We start from the raw sequence: 24,943 nt of genomic DNA, 5'->3' as shown, positions 1-24,943 counted from the left end.
GCGCAGTGCAGGTGAGGAAGTGATTGCTAGATTATACAAACTGGTGTGTAATATTTACGAAAAAGGGGAAGTTCCATCAGACTTCAAAAAGAGTGTTATAGTCATGATACCGAAGAAAGCAGTAGCAGATAAATGTGAAGAATACAGAACAATTAGCTTAACTAGCCGTGCATCAAAAATCTTAACTAGAATTCTGTACAGAAGAATTGAGAGAAGAGTGGAAGAAGTGTTAGGAGAAGACCAATTTGGTTTAGAAAAAGTATAGGACAAGGGAAGCAATTTTAAACCTCAGATTAATAGTAGAAGGAACATTAAAGAAAAACAAACCAACATACTTGGTATTTATAGACCTAGAAAAGGTTCGATAACGTAGACTGGAATAAAATGTTCAGCATTTTAAAAAAATTAGGGTTCAAATACAGAGATAGAAGAACGATTGCTAACATTTACAGGAACCAAACAGCAACAGTAATAATTGAAGAACATAAGAAGGAAGCCGTAATACAAAAAAGGGAGTCCAGCAAGGATGTTCCATATACCCGTTACTTTTTAATTTTTACATAGAACAAGCAGTTAATGATGTTAAAGAACAATTTAGATCCAGAGTAACAGTACAAGGTGAAAAGATAAAGATGCTACGATTTGCTGATGATATAGTAATTCCAGCTGAGAGTAAAAAAGATTTAGAAGGAACAATGAACAGCATGGATGAAGTGCTATGCAAGAACTACTGCATGAAAATAAACAAGAACAAAATGAAAGTGATGAAATGTAGTAGAAATAACAAAGATGGACAACTGAATGTAAAAATAGAAGACAAAAGATTATGGAGGTAGAAGAATTTTGTTATTTGGGAAGTAGAATTACTAAAGATGGACTAAGCAGGAGTGATATAAAATACTGAATAGCTCAAGCGAAATGTGCCTTCAGTCAGAAATATAATTTATTTACATCAAAAATTAATTTTAACGTCAGGAAAAGATTTTTGAAAGTATATGTTTGGAGTGTAACTTTATATGGAAGTGAAACTTGGACGATCGGAGTACCTGAGAAGAAAAGATTAGAAGCTTTTGAAATGTGGTGCTATATAGAGAATGTTAAAAATCAGATGGATGGATAAAGTGACAAATGAGGAGGTGTTGTGGGAAATCGATGAAGAAAGAAGCATTTGGAGAAATATAGTTAAAAGAAGAGACAGACTTATAGGCCACATATTAAGGCATCCTGGAATAGTCACTTAGATAGGGAATCTTGGTGAAGAGCTGCATCAAACCAGTCGTGAAATGACTGAAGACCAAAAAAAAAAGAAAGGAATTCTCAAGTTTGTCTTAGATTTCTTTTATTGCTTCAAATTTTAAAAGATCCTTAAAATTATAAAATTAGTTCTATTCTTCATTATCAGATGTCTTCTCAAGAACTATAAATAACATTTGGCATGGTTTTACTTCAGTTAAGAAGCAGAATGGCCTCTCTTGTACCCATGCTTTTTCTTAAACTAAATTGCTCTTCATCTTGTACCAAGCATTCTATCTTCTATAAATTAATGAGGTGATCCATTTTAGTGCATGAGATGTTAGATTGATAATCCAGTACTCTTTCACTTATTTGCACCTGCTTATAAAAATTCTAAAATTGTATGTGTACTCGCATTTAAAAACCATATTTTTCTGGATTGCTGAAATACAAGATAATTTTAGTAGGATTATAAGAGGTATTTGTATATTAATTTTATAAAACACAATTAAGAACAGTTCCATAAGTTTATTTATTTATGAACACTGGAACACAAGTTATTTATTGTACACTAACTGATATTTTGAAGGCATCAGCATACACTTCTTTTAAATAGTTAACAGTGAAACAGTTTATTTTTATATTATTATTAAATTGTATTTACTTACATTATTATATTTCATCACTCATTTTAATTATATTAATTCTACATTAGCTTTTCTTGATTCTATTTATAATAATAATAATTATTGTTTCTGAATTTTCAGTGTTTCTATTCATTTATCATTATTAAAAACAATAAATTTACATTTTTCACAATTACACATTAATTATTAACATTAAAGTGACTATAACAATGTATATATTTATATCGATATTGTATATAAATATTATGTACAATAAAAAAAAAATTATATTTATAATCATTTGCTTTTTTATTTTTACAAATACATTCCATTTACTAAGAAATCTGCATCATGTGCATATGCAGATTTACCACCCCTTCGCATTCTTCTTCTCACTGTACGCATACGACATCCAACCAGCACTATCATTACAGATGTTACACACATTCCTGAAAAAAAATTATTATAAAATTTATTATTGTTTTTTGCTTCTTAAAAAATGTTATTAAATGAAGTGCACTATCACAGTTCAGTAGAAAATCAATAAAATAGGTTACCTTAGTCATAGATTGTTAAAAAGGTTAAATTTTATTTTTACACATCATGAAATTCTTGATATTATAATATTATTGTGCTTGGTATGATAATAGAAAATTTATTCTTATTAAAGAAATTATGAATAAGTCATCGTATTCTTTTGTCCCTATATCTGTTCTGTTTATTTTATAAGTGTGCATATGATCATTATACAATTTCTCATAAATTCTATTCATTTATAAAGTTATAAATATATGATGCATACTTAAAAGTAAAATCTAAATGCATACATATTTTTATATACAATATAAATTTTATATGTGCACTAGAACTTCTGTTAACTGAAATACCATTTGACTAAAATAACCGACAAATAAATTATATATTGCTCATTTTGACCATGAGTATTTGTTAATGAAGTAAACATTGTTTGTAAAATGTGATTTGCCCTACATAATAACTCTCTTTAATACAAACAGGTTTCTTTACTTTGAAATAGAAAGCAAATGTAGATGGTTACTTATCAGGTCAGCTACCTCTTAGACACCTTTTAGACAAAGGGGATAACGGGCTTGCTACCTAGGTCAGGTTGTTTTGGCACTTTAAGTAGTTCATATCATCCACTCAGTAACCGTCTGTGCTAGGTGATCATGTTTGTGGCTTTTGTGATCATTTTTATGAACCGAGTTTAATAATTTCATCATCATATCAACAAAGCATAAACAGGTCGTGATAATGATTGAAGAGAAATTAGAGCCAATTAGAAGTATTTAAAATAGTGAGATTTTGCAAAACTGTAGCAGTTGATTTTGGTTTGGTGTTTCTAAAATTTCTGATTGGATCAAGATGAAAAATAAATTTGAAGAGTATGGTTGTACGATGCCAAACAAGAGAACAATGAAGACGTGCCGAAACAAGAAAGTAATTAAGGCTGCATTTCTGTGGTTCACACAACAAAGGGAATGGCATTAATAGACTTTGACCTTGAATTGAAAGATTTTATCCGAAATGATGGGTGAAGCAGGTACAAGATTTACAAGTTGTTACCATAAAATGCAACACGTTTGATTCAGACCAAGGGCGATAGAATGTTTTAAAAGGCATTACTGGGCATTCTTTCTGAAATCCCTATTGCAAGAGATAAATGACTCAATGACTGTACTTGAAGTCTTGAAAATGATTAACATGAAAGATGCTGTTTACTGGTGTACTCCTGGAAGAAAATAACATCATCCACTTTGCAATATGTTGGAACAAACCTTTTAATGGATATTATTGAAGATGAGTATCTTCAGGAGTTAATTAAAAAAATGTCAAGACGTGAAGAAATCAACAAAACGTAAGTAAATAATTGGCTCAATGGGGATGATTCAGAATTAGATTTCAATGGTTAAGACATTGCTGACATGGTACTGCCCCAACCACAAGACAACAATACCACAGATGACAAAGACATAGCAGAGACCAGCAACCATTACACTGCTGAAGAGATTTCCAATGCCTTAGAGATAATAGTCTTTATTTGGAGTTATTAAATAAGGCTGTTTGAAGTATACATTTTTCACACCGTGTTTTATTCATATTATCAGGCGGTGTTACATTTCATCAACATGAAGAATCAAAGCCCTCTGACATTCTTCTAATGAACCGATGGCAAGGTATTGCTGCAAGAAAACAATATGATAAGTAAAAACAAAAAGCTAAATGATTTTTTCAAAAAAAAATTATAAAACTAGAGTTAAAAAATGATATGTTAACAGTTTAATTTTTATTAAAATATTTTGATAGCATTGCCCTCAGCTATTTTACTTCAAACTTTAAAAAATGGAATCTTATTTTTTAACCAAAATTTTGATTATCTGAAACAGCTTTCCCCCCTTCCTATGGTTAACAGTGTTCTACTACATATGTAAAATAGAATCTATTGTTTGTTATAGTTCACTGTTGAGAATGGCACATTTTATACACATGTATACAGAAAATAAATATTCCTTCATGTTTGTATTGTCTTAATGGATTCTCAGTGAAAGAGTAATTAAATTTTATTTCATATTCATGTACATAACAAAAGAAAATTGTACTTATACGCCACATATATGATATAAACAGTAACATAATTTGCTAGTTTTCTATTGCTATATAATCAAAATGTAGCTTTTTGTACTTATTACTTATTTTATTGTACTTATTTTTTTATTCTTATTTATTGTACTTATACTCTGAAATCTTCTCTTAATGTTGATATAAAATTGTAAAAATATTAAAAAGTTGCTATGAAATATTGCTGTTAAAATTTTTAATTAATTGCTGTTATTACCAAATTAATAATACATATTAACAGGCAAAAAATCTATCAATCATTCCATTTTTTTTTTTTATGTACATTATCAAAATGTTACAAATGTAGTACTGTATATTTACAAATTTTTTTGTGATTTTTATCTTTCCTTCCTGAGTGCAGCAATCCACAAACAATTAATATAACAATTTGATTAAGAATGAATAAATTAGGTAACTGATAACATTAGACTTCTCAAAAAAATTTAGTAAAGAATGGTTCTCCTATAAATAATATGCTGAGATTTTCCATTCATATCTCATGTGTAAGGTGATAAATGTTTAATATTATAACATAATTAACTAAAACATTTGTTAATCATTCTTTGTGTAAAGTAATTCCGTTCATTAATCAACATGTTAAAAATGTAATATATAGATTGTAGTATTTATGTAGTCTACTTACCTAAAGTAAGAGACAGAATTGCTCCACTTGGACTTCCACCATCTTGTATTGCTACTCCATCAAAACTAGTCTCACGTAATGTTACTTCTGCAGTTAGTTGTTCCATCTTTCTGTGAGAATTGTGTCCATAATGGTGTACCTTCTCTTCTGAAATGCATGGATAAATTATAGGAAATAATTTTTACAAGATATACAACATTGTCTGCTAATTGCTATAACCAAATGGTTGTTGGCTACCTGATATTAGACACAAATCATTTCTGGAAATAGCATAATCATTCTTTTTAACACCATGCATTCCAAGCCTTGCTTTCTCAAATATAAGACAAAAAATATCTTTAAGTCATCATAATTTATAGGTTAACTACTTAAAGATCATGATAATTAGTTTTCAGAAAAGCAATACAGAAAGGTCATAAAGAATAGTTATAAATGCAGTACTAATTCACTACACAAACAGAGATGAGAGAAACTGTAAATGATTTAAAGACAAAACAACAAATAATTGATTGTGCTTATTTATTAAAACATGCTTATAAGTTTAAATACTATGCTTCTGACTAAAATAATTACACTACATGAAACGAATGCTCATGTATAAAAGGTTGAGATGCAGAACAGAATTTGTCAGTATGTATATACCATGATTTTGTACAACCAGTATTCTCCTGTACCTTAATGTGATTTATTTAATTGGCAAATTCATTATTATTATTATTATTATTACCTCACCATTACTAGCTAAGATTTACTTCAGATATTGTAGTTGATAATGTAAAATCAATCTGATGTTTTATAAAGTTATGTAAATTACTTCCATTTGAGCTATGGCACAAGTACTGAAATGCTAATCTAACAGAAATTAAGTGTTCCTATAAATTGCATAATATAACATACTAGAAAATAAGTGGTGCATTAGTCAACTAAAAAATATATATAATAATTTAATTATATATAATTAATTTCTTCAACAGTATATTTAAAATTAATTCTGTATTCATAATAAAATTAAATCCACATAAGGTTTACAAGAACTTGGTGTTATTTTAATATTGCTAGCAGTTTAGCATTCATTTTGTATACTCTCAGAAGCAGGATTTAATAATACTGTACATAATAATTATGGGATTATTAAAATTACAATAATTTTAGACTAAAAATTATTTATAATTTTGAAATTCATATCCATTGCTCGACTATTAATCTATAAATAAAGAAAATTGAAAGCTTGTTAATAGTATACATTCAAAGAAGAAACAGACTAACTACCCCTTTCTTGTATTTATTACAGATGTTTTCTAACATTGATAACCTTTATTTCTTTATAACTAGGATATAAAATGCAGAAAATCAGTGAAATAATGAAATTAACCAATATCACACAAATTTTGTTTGTTGTTATTAAATTATTAATTTACCACATAAGCTCAAAGCTTGTGCATAGGAAAATATTTGATGGAATTTTTAATATATGAAATATAAAAATTTATTTTATCGTGAATAATCAATTTTAAGATCAGATAAATATATACTGTATTTAGATTTATTTATAATCAAAAACAAACTGGGATAAACATCAAAGATTAGTTAATTTACTGATAGAGGGACATGCAGAAGAAAGATTAGGATGTATAAAATATGAAATTGAAGAAGTAGAAAAATGTTTATTACTTGGAATTATTAATGAAGTTGGAATATCTGAGCCTTTACTTATATCCATTAAATGCTGCCATTCTTGTTTTATCTGTCCCTGTATTTCTTAAGACTATGATCTATGTAAAGTACAGAAGGTTCAAGAGGCACTTGTAAAAATTACTTTCTCTGAGAATAATGACCACTCTACAACCAATCCCTCTGCGAACAGAGTAGAGCATTCAATACTGACATAATTGAACTTCTGATGATGAAGTAAAAATACTATTTTTTTTTATTTTTTACCTTTAGGTTTTTCTGTAGTAATAATATTCAATGAAGGGTGGTGAGCTGATGCTTTTTTAACTGATGTGCCTTCACCAGTTGACTGTAATTCATGATTCACATGATCTAATGTTATCTCCTCATGAACTGGATTCTTCATTTCCTGCGAGGATAAATGGCTATATTTGAAAATTTCATTACATAAATAATTATCTTACCTTACCTTACCTTCATAAGTATAATTTATAATTTTTATAATCATTGATTGCTACTTGTAAAAAATCTGCCTTGATAACTAGAATCCTCTACCAACATTGCTTCAAAAAATTTTGTAATTATATCTAATGATAAAAAAATATAAAATACATTTTTTATTATACTTGTGTTTAATTTTTAAAAATTCTAATTCATCCTTAATACCTGTTGCAGTTCATTTTTTCTTTTTTATGTTTTATTTATTTCAATATTAGAATATGTCAATTATATTTGTGAATGAAATAAGGACTCACATACAATGACAAAAAATTTTATTTCTGTTGAAACAAACAAAATAATTTTGAAAAATTGAAATTCCTGTTTTAAATTTTAGAAAAAATTCACAAAGTATTGCTTTTACTTTTCCAATAAATAGTAGCTATATAAAGATAGAGTTTGATGATCATGTCAAAAATGGGTTATCAGGTTTTTTGCAGATCTTTACATTTTTGGATCCAACTAGTTCACCTAGACCAATAATTAAGTCTCCAATCAATAAGGAGATGAATTTGACACATTTGAACAATTCTGACTCTTTGAGTGCCATCCCAATCTTGTCATATTTTAACTTCAGTATAACTTGGGAGTTGTGAAGTGAAGTAGGCCTACATTCTATTGGTACAATTTATTACGTTGTCTTTTGTTGTGATATGTTATCAGTGTCTTTAAAAAGAAGTTCTTTAAATTATTAGATATTATTTTAACATAACATCCAATGTAGTCTTAACGTGGCTAAAAGGCAAAGAACTTAAAGCTTTAACAGTAAATAGGAGAACCAATATTATTTTATTGAATATAAGGGAAATCCTGTGTGTTTATTGTGTAATGCTGGCATGTCTGTTTCTAAAGGAAGTAATGTAGAGCTACATTTTTTTGACTAAAAAATTTTGATCATTGTTTGATCACAAACAGTTTAATAACGAATTTCCTGTGAATTCTGAACTGAGAATACACAAAGTGAAAGAATATAAATTACAATTGCAACAATCCGTGTTTACGAAATCTGTTCAGGACACCAGTAACTTGACAGAAGCTTCTGACAAAATCTGTTACATACTAGCTAAAAGGAAAAAACCATTTAACGATCGAGAAATAGTAAAAGAAGCAATGATCAATACCGCTGAATTTCTGCTCAAAGGTCATAAAGATAAATCTGCACTTATGTCTTCCTTTAACGGTCTACAACTGTCTCACCAAACTGTTGCTTGGCAATTGTTGAACATATTTCTAATAATTTGGAATCTCAATTACATCAGGATTTGCAATTATGTGAATATTTTTCACTTCAGTTTGATGAAAGAACTGATATGCTGAGTTGGTGTATTTATTAGAATGGTTTTCTATGATTTCACAGCAAAGGAAGAGTTTGTCAAACTGTTGCCACTTCAGTGACAAACTAGAGGATTAGACATATTTAATGCGTTCTTCAAACTTGCCAAAGATAGTAACTTTCCACTTTCAAAGCTTGTTGCTATAATAGATGGGGTGCTATAACACCTTCTATGACTGGTAGCAATAATGAATTTCTATCCCTTTGTGCTACGAATGACTCATTTCCAAAATTTATTTCTTATCATTGCATTATTCACCAGGAAGCATTACGCACAAAGGTTTTAAAATTTGATCATGTCGTGAAAGTTGTAACTCGTGTGGTGAACTGTACCAGATTGTCTTCTACACATCATCGATTGTTTCAAAATATTTTGAATATATCACATGCTCAGAATGGCAATGTAATTCTTCATATAGATGTAAGGTGACTTAGTGGGGGTAAAACACTGGAACGATTCTGTTGTCTGCTAGATGAAATAAGAAACTTTTTGAAATCATCTCCCGGACCATATTATCACGAAATGATGATATATCATGACTACTAGATTCACATTTTCTGGAAGATATCACCTCAAAATTAAACGAATTAAATCTCGAATTGCAAGGGAAATATCATAATATTTCAGATATGATAAGTGTTAAATGCGTTTAAGTTATGAATTACACATTTAAACAGAAATTCCCTTTCACACTTTCCAAATTTCAAATCAATTCTAGAAAAGTAAACGACAGTGAGTCTGATCTTTCCTCTTATGCCAAGCATCTTGAAACTCTTGTTTGAATTTGACAATAGATTTAGCCAGTTTTCAGTATTTGAACCACTGATAAGGTTTGTCAATAATTCATTCACTTCCGTTGATGCTAGTTAACTTGGAAATAGGGTATGTGAAATATTTGGAAAGTATAAATTGAAGAATTAGAAATGGAAATTTTAAATTTTCAAGAATATCTTTCTTTAAAATCCTCATATGTACTGTGTAGCAATATATGGACTCTGGTGGGCAGAGAAAAATACCCCATTCTCCTTAGTGTTGCACTGTAAATGTATCCATGCTTTGGTTCAACATATCTTTGTAAAGATGCATTTTTATCAGTAAACATCATCAAAAACAAGTACCAATCCTGTGTGACACTCCCACCTTGATGACGCGTTAAGACAGCTTGTTACAGCTACACACCAGATTTTCCTAAACTTGCATCAAACATGCAGTGTCAGATTTCACATTAATTACATGGTGAGTAAATGTAATTAATTTTTTTTTCAAATGTTTTCGTCATTATTATATTTATAATTATTGATTTTGTTAATAATAGCCGTAGTGTGGAGATAGTTGAAATAAATCCTGGCGCCCGCACAACCTTTGTAATCATTCAGATACGCTCCTAGTTGTAAAAAGGTTGGACAGCGCTGATCTAAACCAAAAAAACATCAATATATTATGCATGTTGCACTGCTTTTGGCCTTTTATCTTAGGACTGACCAATTTTAATCAAATTTAGCTCAAATATTTCTATGTATGGGAGCATTGATTTTATTAATTCTTTTTTTAATTCATAAGGTGATGGAGATATCATGAAAAAAACAATTTTGATTTTCTTCTGAGGTATTTTACACAAAACTTTATTAAAGAAAATTTGTTATCTACAATGCAAACACAAGTAATTAAAAAAATCTTTTTTTATATCAACCCTCCTCACCTCTTAAAATTGAAATATATATTTTTTGCTCTATCTTACCTATCTATCTGCCTTTGGTTTAAATAGTTTTCAAATATTTTTTGAAAATTTATACTTAACATGTAGAGCTATCAAAAATTTTCTACAATTTTTTTAAATTATAAACCCCAGATCAAATGCAGAAGTGTTTTTTTTTTAATTTCATTCCCTTATTTCAGCCTCTACTGAAAGAGGTGTTATAATTTAGAGAAAACTTTACTTAAGCAAATTTTTTATGCTTAACCTAGATATGAATATTTTTTGAAAATCTTTTCTAATAACTTATTCCCCACCTCTAAAAGATATATATACTCTTACTCTAAAATATATATATATATATATATATATATATATGTTGCATTAAATTTAATTAATCCAGTAATTATCAGTGAATTTGATTAATTGCCTCCAATGTTGGAGAATAACATAATTTGTATATTTAACGTTAATAACCTATGCTTGCTTCACTCATTAGCCTTGACTAATTAACGGGAGTGTTTTGATTATTTAAATAGCAAATTCAGTAATTATTGCTTGTAGTCTAGTTATTATTTTAATATGTAAGATATGTTAATATGGAGAATATGTAAAATGACCAGTATGTTTAAAAAATTGCTATATACTTATTTAATTCTCCATCATTAGAGGCAATTAATCAAATTCACTGGATTAATCGAATTTACCGTAACATTGTTAGGGATCACTTCTATATATATATATATATATATATATATATATATATATTTATAGAAGTATAGTTATATATATAGAAGTATATATAGTATAGTTATATATATTCTATATATAATCCTATTCTAAATTTTCCCACACAGAAAGAAAGCTCCTAAAATAAATAAAAATAAAAATCACTCAGAATTTGTTTATTTTGATGCTTAAATTGATTGATTTAATTCATAATTAGTAATCATGACTTGACCAGTGTAGACAGGAAAGTCATGTAGTACTTGGCAATTTTTTTTCTAATTTGAAATTATGAAGAATGCTATATGTAATATACTTGATATTTTATGCTGATAAAAATTTGATTTCTTAAATCTTTGAACATGGTTGTAACTAAAATAATTAAAATATAATTTTGACATTTTTTGGATACTTTACAAAAAGGTATACATTTTTTTATAAATTATAAAGCTTTATTGAATGAGTTTCAATGAATTTTCAAATATGGCCAAATAAAGATAAAGATGGTGGCAACAAAGAAATCTTGAAATGAGGAATAAGTTTGAGGATAACAACTGTGGTGAATTTTTTAATATTCAACATTTAAAAGTTTAGTCTGATGTTAATTTTGCAAAATGTCTTTTGATAATAATTAATAAGGTTTTAAAAGTGACAATATTTTTAGCATAAGAATATTAATAAACAATGTTTATTATCTTTATCTTAAATTTATTTCGTTGATACAAATACGCTGGTGAAAGTAAAAAATTGGTAGGTCATAAGGTTTTTATACTTTCTTTTAATAATAAATTTAATCTTCATAATTAACCAAAAACTATTTTGGATATTTCCCAAAAATTAACAATCCATTGTATCAAAAAAAAATATGTTATTTACACTCTGGTAACTGAAATAAAGAAGCGCTAAGATCTCAAATCATTTTGACAATCATTCTGACATAATACACAGGACTATTCATAATGTTTTACGATGACAACATTAACATATTTAAAAAATCAAATACAGTCAAACACTGTGACTAAATTTCATTTTTCAAAATGATTTTCCTGCTTTTTCAAAATAATATCTCTCCAAACATAGTACCAAAGCTGCTTTGCTCATCACATATCCAACTCTGTACATACTCTTTTTCTTATTTATGTAATTTTGCTCTATGAAGTACTTTTTTCAACTTCAAGCTTAGTATACTTTATATTAGTAACTTTAATACTAGTATAACTATAGCTTTCTTTTTTCTGTTTATCCTCCGTTAATTACCTTTCAGATAATACTTCAGAGGATGATATGTATGAGTGTAAATGAAGTGTAGTCTTGTACAGTCTCTGTTCGACCACTCCTGAAATGTGTGGTTAATTGAAACCCAATCATCAAAGATCACTGGTATCCACAATCTAACATTCAAATCCATGTAAAAATAACTAACTTTACTAGGACTTGAGCGCTGGAACTCTCGACTTCCAAATCAGCTGATTTTGGTAGATGCGTTCACTAGACCAACCCAGTGGGTTAGTATAACTATAGCTATTTTTACTTAAAGCTGATTATAAATGATAAGGAAACTGCGTACAATATTGTTTAATTTTACTGATTCTTTGGGACCACTTTGTTGAACAAGGTGGCAGAAATATGCACTTTATACTCCACTTGCTTTAATTTTCCTAGTTATTATTCCCCAAGAAGTTCCTGATATTGTGGAGTTATCATATTGTACAGAGATGTGATTTACTGTCTCATCCAGCAACCAAATTTCTATAAAATCCTGCATTTTATCTTCCGTTAAAAGTTTCATTTACTCCAGTGTTTGTCTTTTTTTACAATTTTTATTCACTACATTTTCCTCCACAACCAAGCAGCTAATCTGGAATATCTTAACTTGTAAATGACCAACTTTATTTGTTTTATAAATTTCTGCAAATACTTCTCCAACTCTTCTCAAGACCTTTCAGTTTGTTCTTCAACACCTAATTTTTAATATTTATATTTAATGCCACAGTTCAAATTCCTTAAAAATATATAATTTATTTGTTTTCTTTTAGTTTAGTTTATGTTTGAAACTAATGATTTATTTTTTTCATGATATCTTTTTTGACTTATATTAACACAAGGTAATATTTGTTACTTCACCGATTGCTTGTTTTTTCTCTATAAATACTATAGTTCTGCAATTTTAAGCGTATTATGTTCTTCTATTTTAATATTTTATGTACTGTTCTAGTTTTTCCATAATCATTTTGTCTTTGGTTAATTTACCTATGACATAGAAAACATTCCAACAAGTTGCTAAACTTTCCTAACTTTATAGGAGGGAATATCTTACCCCATAAAAATTATTTTTAAATCAAAACTGGCATCAGATTCTTATATTTAGAAGCCATATCACTAAATCCTATGTGTTTATATTAATAAGCATTATAAGTTTTATTAATAAGTTAATAAAGGTTAGGTTACATTAATAATAATGTCTATATTAATAAAGTAGAGAAATAACTGAAATCTGTTACCTCTACCTACTTTTATATGAGTTTTTCATCAAATTAAGATTTAGGCACTTAAATCATATTTTATACCAATAATATATTAAATTACAATAGAATTAATGAAAACTAGTTCTGTTAGAAATTTGAGGAAAGAGGGGATTTAAAAATATTGTACAAATATTGCAAGCATTAAAAAGGTAAGAAAGAATATTACTCATTGAATATTTTTATTAAGCTATTGCTTCTAACCCTAAGTTCTCAAACTCATAATGGGTTGTATCAAAAATTGAATGGAATAAGTACTTTAAACAAATGATAGAATCGATTATATTTTTTTTATAAACTGAAAACTATTGTGAGTAGTTGTAGAGGTGATATACTAAGTAGTTGTAAGTATTTGTAGAGGTCATTAGTGATATTCTAAACCTCCATGAAATTTTTCTTTTTATTTGGTATATGTAAGTTAATTCATAAATTGATCAGCATATAAATAAGATCATTCAAAATTGAATGTTTCATTTTCCATTTGAATCACATTCACATATCTTATTTAACTTAAATAAAAAATGTTACGAAAGTAAGCTTGGTTTATTGTTAATTTTTAATAATTTATATTTTTCATACAACTTACAACATTTGCTACTTGTATCAGTTGATCTCCAGATGCAATAGGCATATTATTTTGAGGAACAAGTCTTTGTTGAGCTAAAAGCTGCTGTTGTAGTTTATTTCTCATATTTTCTTCGTAATAGTAATCTGGTGCTAAAACACTTAATCCGGGCTGAACAGCAGATTCACCTTCATGAGGACCATTAACTGCATCATCAATTGGAGTCATATCTGTTCACATAATTAGTAAAACAAATTTATTATTTTACAGCAGCATAGCATTGATTAGTTATGTTTTTAGGATTTTACAAGTAATTTCAAAACGGAATGTTTCATATCAAATTTTGAACATGCTATCTTAAATAATAATTATAATAAAAACCTTTACTTTCTTGGTATAAAAACAAATATTTTAATTAAAAATTAAATTAAATTTATTTGTAAAACTGGATATTATAACATTAGCTTTAATTACTGTAATTAATTACTTTATAAATAAAAAGGGATAGTATTAACATTTAAATAATTTATAAATTTTCCCTTTTAATTGCTATAAAATTTATAAATAATTGCACGTAGTTTTTATATCAATATAATAAATTTAAGTAATTGAAAAACTGAAGAGTAGCCCTTTCATCTTGTCCAAAAATTTACACTTTTAGGAGAAATGCTTTCTTTAAGATCTTTATGTAGTTTTTAAAATCATTATCAAGAAGATAAGTCCTAAATCTTAAAGAAGATAACCACATAAATTTTAAAGAAAATCTTTATCTTTTTTAAGATCTTTATGAATTTTTATATACTGAATTAAAAAATAGTCTAATTATTTGGTGTATCATCATTTATAATGCTTACATAAAATTAATTCAGTATCTATTTATTATAGATATAATTTGTACAACAAAATCCTACTTTGTTAGTTTTAATTTTTTTTGGGGGGGAGGATTATCTTTATTCTTCCTTTAGATAAGGATCTTTGTTTTTAACAATAATTCAATTTTTTTTATTGCTTTTGATAATGACCATATTATGAATTAAGGTAAACCAGTTTGGCACTTGAAAAGTCAAATAGAAGACAATACTGTTCTACCTGAATAGTACAACCTTTCCAACAGTATTCAACCTTGAATTTACCTTATAAATTCAACCTTGAAAGTGAATTATATTTTATTCTGTAGTTTTTATCTTATTAATTATTTATTAATTTTGAAAGTGTACTAAAATTGTACTTCAATGTTGAATTGTATAAAATTTCTATTAAAATTACTGCTATTTTGTTAAATGCTATAAAAATAATGATTTAATATTTTTTTATATTAATGTAAAAACAATTAGAAAGAACTTCTTAATCTTCTAGCTTTTATTTTCTTTTCTATAAAATTTTTCTTGACACTAGCAACTTGATCCAAAGTGCCATTGAATGTATGTATAGTCAGTCTTATACTAAGTTACCACAGTTAATAATATTTTACTAAAATATTTTTTTTTGTGCATTTTATTTATTTGTATTTTCATAAAATGTAAAAGCACTGAAGCTCTTATGAAGTGGAAATTTGAACCTACTGCATACACAACAACCATATATTCACAGACCGCCAAATTTCTGTTTGGTATTCTGCAATTTTCACTTCCTTCCACAATTAAAAAGGGATATTCAATTCATCAAAAATGATCAACTGAAGGAAATAATGAGATGGTGGATGTGGATAGAGGAAAGACTATGCTCTGAAGTAATACCTGATGGTAATTCCTGGAGGCTAATCAGGAAAAAAGTATAGAGGAAAGACTGAGAGCTTTCTTCATTGAAGGAATGAGAAAACTGGTTCATCATTGGAAGAAATTGTAACTGTAAGTGATGATTATGTGGAAAAATAAATGTAAAATTTTATACCAAGTAAAATGAACTTTTGTCATGTTTGTTTTATTTGATGCCAATATCTCTTTTCATTTCTCTTTATATTTTTTATTTTTATGTCTCTTTTCATTTTTGAGTTATAAGTGATTAAGGCATTATATTTAAGGCACAGATGCCTCAGAGTAACTTCAAATTAATTTTTAATTACTTGAATCTTATGTACGAGTTTATTTAACATTAAAACACTTTCTTTTACTGAAAAAATTACTCTGTCAATGAATTTTTAAATAACATTAACATCAAAAATTGAAAAAATAAAACCTAAATTTTCTGCAACTTCATCTAATAATTACAAATACATTAATATACGAGGGATATCTCTAAAGTAAAGACCGCTGGGAAATTTCTCTCCTTAAGGTTGGCAAACGTGTGTCGTTCGTGGCCACGCTAGTAATGCATTTTTGTCTCTAAGTTGTCGCGTTGTAGTATCTTTGATTACGTGTGAGTTATTACATTATAAAATGAACAGGAAAATTGATATTGCCGCCGACTGTGAAGTACGTGGAATCATACGTTTTATAAACCATCAAAACGTTAAGCTGGCTGAAATTCATAGACAGTTGGTTGCTGTGTACGGTAATAATGTAATGAATGAAAGAAACGTCCGAAAATGGCGTGAAAGGTTTAGGTTTCAGAAAGGTTTGTGCACTTTGGGTGCCGCACGTCTTAACAGTACGTCACAAAAAAATCTGAATCGGATATGCTTTGAAATTTTTGATGCGCTACACAGAAAAAGGGGATAAGTTTCTGGATAATTTATTTGCTACCGGCGATGAAACATGGATTTCGTATTACACGCCAGAGAGAAAACGGCAGGTGAGTGAATGGCATCATCCTTACTAACCAGACCAACAAAGGTCAAGCCACAGCCATTTGGACGCAAACTGATGGCCACAGTCTTTTGGAATCGGTTTGGCATACTGCTGTTTGATTTCATGCCACGTGGAACGACTGTAAATGCAGAAGCCTACAGCAAAACTCTACGTAAGATACGGCGCGCCATTCAAAATCGGCGACGTGGGCGGCTGACCGACGGTGTTGTTCTGCTGCACGATAATGCACGTCCACTTGTTGCGGGTCCGACACGTGATTTACTGAGAACATTTGGATAGGAAAATTACGATCACCCACCATATAGTCCGGACTTAGCTCCTTCTGATTACCATTTGTTTGGGAAATTGAAAGAATTTTTGAATGGTAAGAAATTCGTGGGTGACGATGAACTTAAAAATGCAGTTAATCAGTGGCTAAATGGACTGACGGCAGAACAAGATGACGAAGGTATATTGACGCTTGTGTACATATCTTGATTCATCTGGTGATTATATAGAGAAGTAGAATAAGATATGTAGTTTAAGAGAAATAAAAAATATTTATAAAGTTTTCAAAACAATTTTTTTTACAATGAAATGGTCTTTACTTTAGAGATGACCTCTGGTACATACGTAAATATGTATTCAAATAATTTTCATTAATTCTTCTGAATTGTGATTTATTCTGTACCTTAAGCATCTTCATATATTTATTATAATATTATTTTATGTGTTTATATTTTAAATTATTAATTTTAACCGGATCTTTTTTCTTTTTCTTATAATTAATTTTGTATGATGCGTTGATCAAGATTTTACCATGGTTTGCTTGGATCCACCCAGGAAGATGATGTAGTTCCTTTAGTATTCATGAAGTAATTTCTACATACTTATTATCTAGATGATCTGTATAATGTATTATTATACACCAACAGAATAAGATTTATATATATATATATAAAATATATATCCGCCACAGAGGATGGATTTAACCTAACTGACGCCTGGTGTCGAGAATGGACCACAAAGCAGAATAACCAAATCCCATGTATTACTCAAAGCCCGCCGGGTTTTGACTTGCCACGTAAGACATTGTCAACGCTAAACAGAATACGGACTCAGCGTGGTAGGTGCGCTTATTTCCTGTATAAATGGAGTAAAACACCGACGCCCCTTTGTGAGTGTGGTGAAAATCAAACTGTCAGACGCATCACTGAAGTTTGCCCTAGGACAGCTTATGAAAGGAATCCTGAAGATTTCCTGATCGCGACTCCAGAATCAGCAGCATATATTAGTTTGTTAAATCTTTGTAATTTTGACTGTAACTGGTGTTATGTTTTGGTGCCATACGCTAAATAAATAAATAAATAAATTTATTAAAATTTATAAAGTGAGATTATTCAATTGAAAAAGATATTAATTAATCATGTTTTTACCATGTATTTGTTTGTGGGCATTTTGCCAAGCTGTCTGTTGAGTGTGTGGTAGCATTCTGTACTGAGAGTTATCGAAATAATTATTGTAACGACTATACTCGTTTGGTATAGTATCACCATATTGATTTCCAACTCTGTAAAAAAAATTATTGTAAATAAATTAAAATAATTCACTATGACCAAAAAAATCACATGTTGAATATAAATACTTAGTTAAAGTTCCAATGAGTTTTAGTTTAGTTGTATAGTTCCTATCAATATTGCTGATACGCGAAATGGAAACTCTTAAAAACGGAAACCTCTTCAAAACGTACAGTTTCCCAATTCCCGATTTATTTTAGTAGAATTTAGAATTTTGTTCCATCTCTTCAATACGGAAAACTCCGTATTTCGGAAACGGAAAAGAAATATAGATTTTACTTATAATTTCACGCGTTAAATTTATCCCATAAGACGAAACGCAAATAAAAACCTAAAAAAGAAATAAAAATGATTAAAAAACAGATTAAACACAAACCACGATTTGTAAAATAACAAATGCAGTTATTGTTTAGACTAATTGTTTTATTGACTAAAATTAAACAACTTATACTAATTATTGTTTAGTACCAGATACGCCGTCACATTTATGGTTCCAGCTACGAGCCTATGGTCATTAATAAAGATAGCGGGTGACAGTATATGTAAACAACACATGTACTGTATTTTGACATCAAGCTATCGTTTTTTTGTTTTTTTTTTAGAATTTCTATGCGTATAAATTGAGAATAAGTTTATTTAGTGTAATGAAAACCTAAGTGGAAGCAGTTTCATTTTGCCGTAAGCATTTAACGTTGTGCTAGTTTCGCGTTTTGGTTGTTGGATATCCATTTTGAGTAAAAATACAGTACTTGATAATTATTTTATTAAGCAATTACATTTTAAAATCAGTGTTAGATCATCTTGCGTTTTAGACTAAGTGCATTTTTTTTAATTTTTTAGCGTAACTTTCAAGTATATTCAAAATATAACTAACGTGAAAATAGAAATAAGTGTTTTGTATTTGTGAAATACAGAGTGTCCAGGCTAAAGGTATCCAAAAGTAATGGTCTATATTCAGAAAACTAGTCGTCATAATTTCTTAAAGGTAGGCCCAAATGGCGGGAAATATCTCCTAGATTTGTTCTGTATACTTTTAAGGTCAACGGAATATGCACGCAGAGACTCGCTCCTAATTTCTGTCTCGCAAAGCAATTGTAATTGGTAGAGATTTGGACTAGATAAAAAAGGTTAGGCGTGTGCTTTGGTTAACGGAGTTTCTATCAGTTACTGCGTGCTCAACGACGTGTACTAACTGAATGGAATATCGATCCTCCTACTTCCCGGTCTATTCGTCATTGGAATACGACTTAAAGAGGCTGGAAGATTGGTTTCACAAAGTGGGAATCATCCAAAAGTTTCAGCCAGAGACGAGAATGTGGATCGTGTACGCGATGCATTCACTGCCAGTCCTGGAAAGTCAATTAGACGGGTTAGTTATGAACTGCAAATTCCTCGTTCCACTGTTCACGATATTGTTCACAAGCGGCTGTAAGCGTACAAGTTACAACTCCATTACATCAAACCAAATGATCGCCGCCTACGATATCAGTTTGCTGCAGAGATAATTTACCGTGTCGAAAACAGTCCTAATTATCTTGATACGTTGTTACTTAGTGACGAGGCAATTTCCATTCATACGTGCGGGAAAGTTAACGGACACAACTGTCGAATTTGGGGAATTCTAAACCTTCATACAGTAATCAAAAATGAAAGGAACACACCAAAAGTCAGAGTCTGCTTAGAACTGCACAAAAATGGGGTCATCGGTCTGTTTTTTTTTTCACGGAGCCGACTGTGATAGAACACACATACATCGACATGCTTGAGAACTTTGCTGTTCCTCAGTTTCCTGCAGATTTCAGCTACAACAAGATTTTGCTGTCACACTTTCATCGAAGTGTTACCACGTACGTGAACACTTTCCGCGGATATTGGATTGGACGAGGATCTCACCTAGATCATGGCCACCTAGATCTCTAGATATCACTCCTTTGGACTTCTTTGCTTGGGAATTTATAAACTTTGAGTGTACCAAAGAACTTGTGTTCTTTGCAACTGTTTAATGAAAAGAGTTACAACTACCACTCTGATAAATCAAGATTTATACAGTAGACGGTATAATATGTATTCTCTAAAATAACCTATTTCAGGAAACTAGCGAATAATGTAATCTATATGCAGTACATAAGTTTCCGGAATATTCTGAACGTATATTATTGTCGTATAAAATTTCATTTTATATTCATTCCACCATTTCAGGCGCAGGACATCACTATAAATTACTCGATTTTTAGTAAAATTCTGCAAGACGCAAACTTCTTCAAAACTAATTTTTACTTAGACCCGTCAGATTCTGTTTTGGGGAGGTTTTACTGTATATAAATAATATAAAGAAAACTGACTTTATTGGTCTCAGACTAGTCCAGAGTGTCAACTTAAGTCCTCTAATTAAAATCTAGCCCTGTAAACTATTAAAATTTAAACAATAAACTATTATTTAGCCAAAATATAATTATAATTTTTATCATCTAACTATTTTACAAATTCATTCTATTACCACCCAGAAAACTTCTCATTTCTTTAAACTAAAATAAATAATATTTTTTCTAATAAAATAAATTATTTTTAACACTTTCAAAAAATACCATAAAACCAAAATTTCAGCATTTGGTCAGATTTAGTCTCAACCTAGATACATTTACAGTAACTGACCTTGTATAAATAGAGTATACTGCAATTATGCAATTATATTGATAAAATTTAGTTAAAAGTATCTATACAACAATGGGCTTGAAAGACTGTCCTATAATATAAATTAATAGCTGATCACTAGTAAAGCAAACTGCTCATCCAAGAAGAAGAGTTGAGCAAGTGGTAATATTATATTTCATTATATTCAAAGTGTTACAGTTTTTTTATAATCAATTTATTGTTCAGTTTTTTTTTACAACAATCATTTTCTAATGGAGATACTGTTGAAATGATAAATTACATGTGTCTGTCAGTACAACTGCAATTAAAGTAAAAAAAAATTAATTAATTAAAGAGCTACTCATTTTCTAAACACAGAGTTGAAGCTTCCATCTCTTTATGAATTAATTATGCAGCTCCTTTGTCAATGGGTTTGGAGGTGGATTTATAATTAATGGCAGTTGTCTTGGTTGAGAAACCCAATTACTTTTGGGAATAATATTTCCGACTCTTAAAAATATCCATTATTTTATTTGTGCAAAACTAAACAAAATTAACAACCTATTTTCACAGTAGCCGCCACGTAACGATGAGCTTGGATGATCAGCGTGCACGTCACTGCTATATTATTCTTCTCTGAAACACTGGCACATCATGATTAGTCTTCTCTTAGTATCGTAAACGTGATCCAACTCTTGTTTACGAAGCAATGTATTTTGTGTTTACAGTATTAATAAACTGACATCAATTTTCAAATACATAACAGATATTTTTATTTTATTTTTGTTTCTCTTTTTCATTTTTATATATATAAAGTTCAGTTCTGTGGTTCTACCTCTCAGTATGGTTCTTTTGGTGTGTGTTGTGTACTTTGTTACATAGTCAATTAATTTACAAAACTATAATTTGTAAACGATTTTTTTCATGGATTACGGTTCAAATTTTTTTAAATAGTTCGTTCACGTGCGAATAGTTATGGCTGAATTTAATCCTGTTGTAAAAGGTAAATAACATCGGAGACAAGCGCACAAAATTGTAATATGATTTCATGAAGAAAAAATTTTTAACTATAGGAAAATTAAAAAATAACAAGCATTTAATTGCTACGCAGAAGTGTGAAGAGAGAACTGCAGTAAAACCTAGAACACTTCCAGGACTCAGGTTCAAAGCCTAAGAAATGAAAAAAAAATAGATCTTCGATCTGAGGAGCCGGAATATTCGTTCATCGTTCCGAAAAAGAAACATTCCAAACTAGATACCGGATTAGATGATTTTTATAAAGGTATGGTTAGGCGAACTGTGAATGAATTTCACTCAAAGATAGGGGAGCTGCCAACAATTAACTCTCTAAAGTTGAAGTTGGAGAAACTCTGTAAAGAATTGAAGATTAAAACTAATTTTAACGGCAGTGAAACTAGTTTAAGAAGAATTTTGAAAGAATTATGTTTTTAAGTGGAGCAAAACAGAAAACAAACGGAAAATTTTAGTTGAAAAACATGATATTAGGCAAAAAAGAATTTCATATTTCAGGCAATCAATGATTTTAGAAAATGTAAACGGGCAATCAACGGGATGGTCCTGCACACCACAGTACTTTATTTACCAGTAAATAAAGGTGAACGATTAATTATAATTCACGCCGGAGGTGAAATGAGCTTTATTCCAAACACAAGTTAACTTGGACAGCCAAATCAAAAAGTTGCGATTACCATGATAGCATGAATACTAAAAATTATTTGAAAAGGACCGTAGAAAAATTAGTTCCTAACCTTCCTCCTGAGTCTGTTATTGACAATGCTCCACATCAGAGTACCGTTTCTGATAAACGTCCAGTGTCATCATCCAAAAAACAAGACATGACTGTTTCGTTACAGAAACATCATACTCCATTTTCGTCTCAAATACTTAAACCACAGTTGTATGATCTAATTAAGTTGAACAAAAGTAACAGAAAATGATACCGATTTGACGAATTGTTGGAAAGAAGTGGAAATCAAGTTCTGCAGTTTCCACCTTACCATCCTGATTTAAATCCAATCAAGATGGTATGGTCAGAGGTAAAATGATATATTGCGAGCCACAACACAACATTTAAGAAGTTAGAAGTGCAGCAACTGTTTTAAGATAAAATGAATTTGATGGAGACCTTACTGTGAAAAGGTTAAAAAATCTAAGGTAAATATTAGAGCCAAGAATTGTTAAAGATTCTGAAAAAATCTTTCATTGTCTCCCCTGACAGAGAGTCTTATTTTTTTAAGACTTTGGGGGTTTGCGTTCCCACAGCCCTAGCTTTTGCAGCTTTTCTTACTACTACATTTAGAGCTGCAAAACACATTGCAATACATACATACACTAGATCAAGAACACTACACAAATTACAATATACACCCCTTCACAACTACACAACAACATCCTACACCAATTCTTCTACACTCACAATGGTGGTATTGCCACACTTTATGAAACGCAACTGTAACCCAAGGTGGAAACTATCAAGTCGATGGGTGAATGGCTCTACGTAGTGAGTCTTGAACAATGTCTTCTGAGCACCTGGGCATACCCAGTTGTATTTAGCTCTAGCTCTAGTACACATAAAATCTGCTGGAGTGGTCTGTTATATCGCCAGCACTCATGGTAACCGTATGTCTGAACCATTAAATTCTTCTTCAGTGGTTGCTGGTCCACTTGAAAAAACCAACAACCCCAGAAGCTTAAAAAGACTTTGACCAATGTTGTCAGTTGAAGATGTGTCTGGTGATGATGGAATGAGAGATAAAATAATGAATACAAAAAGAAATCAATAAGGTTTCATGTAATCACATGTAAGGAAAAAGAGAAATCATTTGCGAAGGTTTCACCTTTCTTAATTAAAAGTGCGTTATTACAGCATTGTAGGCAGGCCACGTTTGGAATATGTAAAACAAATTGTTAGGGATGTAGGAGGTAGAGGGTATACTGAAATGAAACGACTAGCACTAGATAGGGAATCTTGGAGAGCTGCATCAAACCAGTCAAATGACTGAAGACAAAAAAAAAATATTACAGCTTGTGGTTCTGCAATGTCAATAAAAACCTTAAAAGTGGTACCCTGTTGATTGTAGTGAAAAATGACAATCAAGAGTCGGAAGCTACTGCCCCTTAGGTTCATAGGGAAGGTTAAGATGATGGTTGAACCACATAAAACCCTAAATTCCAGCAAGGGGGTTATCTTTTGCTTTGACTTGGCCGATATTGATCCATCTGAGATATCAGAAGAACTGTTGCCACAATCAGTAATGTCAGTTCAAAGGATAATGAGGAAGGAGAATGGTGTTGATGTGCCAACATTCTGTTATTTAAAATTTTTCTACTTCGACAATTCCTGAGCGAATAAAAGTAGGCTACTGTATGTCCATCTGTTACCATACATACCAAATCCTAGACGTTGCTTCCAGTATCAGGATTTTGGTCATACCAAAATTATTTACAAAGGAATAAGTGTGTGCATGTTGCAGCTGTACAGGACATGATAGTGCATGTACTGAAACCTAAAAGTGTATAAATTGTAAGGGTTCACATTCGGCAAGGTCCCAAGAATACCCCCTTATAAGGATGAACAGGCAATATTAAGGATTATTACTTAACAGAAAGTGTCCTTGCCTGTGGGTCGTTAGGCTCGATGTTACTTTTGTCCAGACTCTTTCTAACTATGTACAAAAGGACAATGAGTACACACATGTAAAGAACTGACCACGCTGGTCCAAGCCTTGACCAAGTTGGCCCTCAACAAGTTAAGTCGCTCACAGCTGCAATTACAGCATTGAGCTCTGGCAAGAAGGTAACTTCTGCTAGAAAAACTGATGGTGGTTTATCTAACTCCAT

At 30.1% G+C, this 24,943-nt stretch overlaps 1 protein-coding gene across 2 annotated transcripts in view; it reads right to left on the bottom strand.

Moving 5' to 3' along the window:
• Positions 1-1,741: 1,741 nt before the first annotated feature.
• The window catches only part of LOC142326790 (uncharacterized), a 50,262-nt gene continuing 27,060 nt past the window's right edge, over positions 1,742-24,943 (bottom strand). For both annotated transcript variants that reach the window (XM_075369504.1, XM_075369503.1), the window contains exons 8-12: positions 18,311-18,444; positions 14,170-14,378; positions 7,078-7,219; positions 5,140-5,286; positions 1,742-2,308 (exon numbers count right to left, since the gene is read on the bottom strand). In XM_075369504.1, the coding sequence (XP_075225619.1) occupies positions 2,175-2,308; positions 5,140-5,286; positions 7,078-7,219; positions 14,170-14,378; positions 18,311-18,444 (766 nt within the window). In that variant the 3' untranslated portion in view covers positions 1,742-2,174. The remainder of the gene's footprint in view (positions 2,309-5,139; positions 5,287-7,077; positions 7,220-14,169; positions 14,379-18,310; positions 18,445-24,943) is intronic.

This window comes from Lycorma delicatula, chromosome 6 (genome assembly GCF_047948215.1).
Source record: "Lycorma delicatula isolate Av1 chromosome 6, ASM4794821v1, whole genome shotgun sequence".
In the NCBI taxonomy this organism is placed as follows: domain Eukaryota; kingdom Metazoa; phylum Arthropoda; class Insecta; order Hemiptera; family Fulgoridae; genus Lycorma; species Lycorma delicatula.
This window is presented reverse-complemented; position numbering and strand designations above follow the sequence as displayed.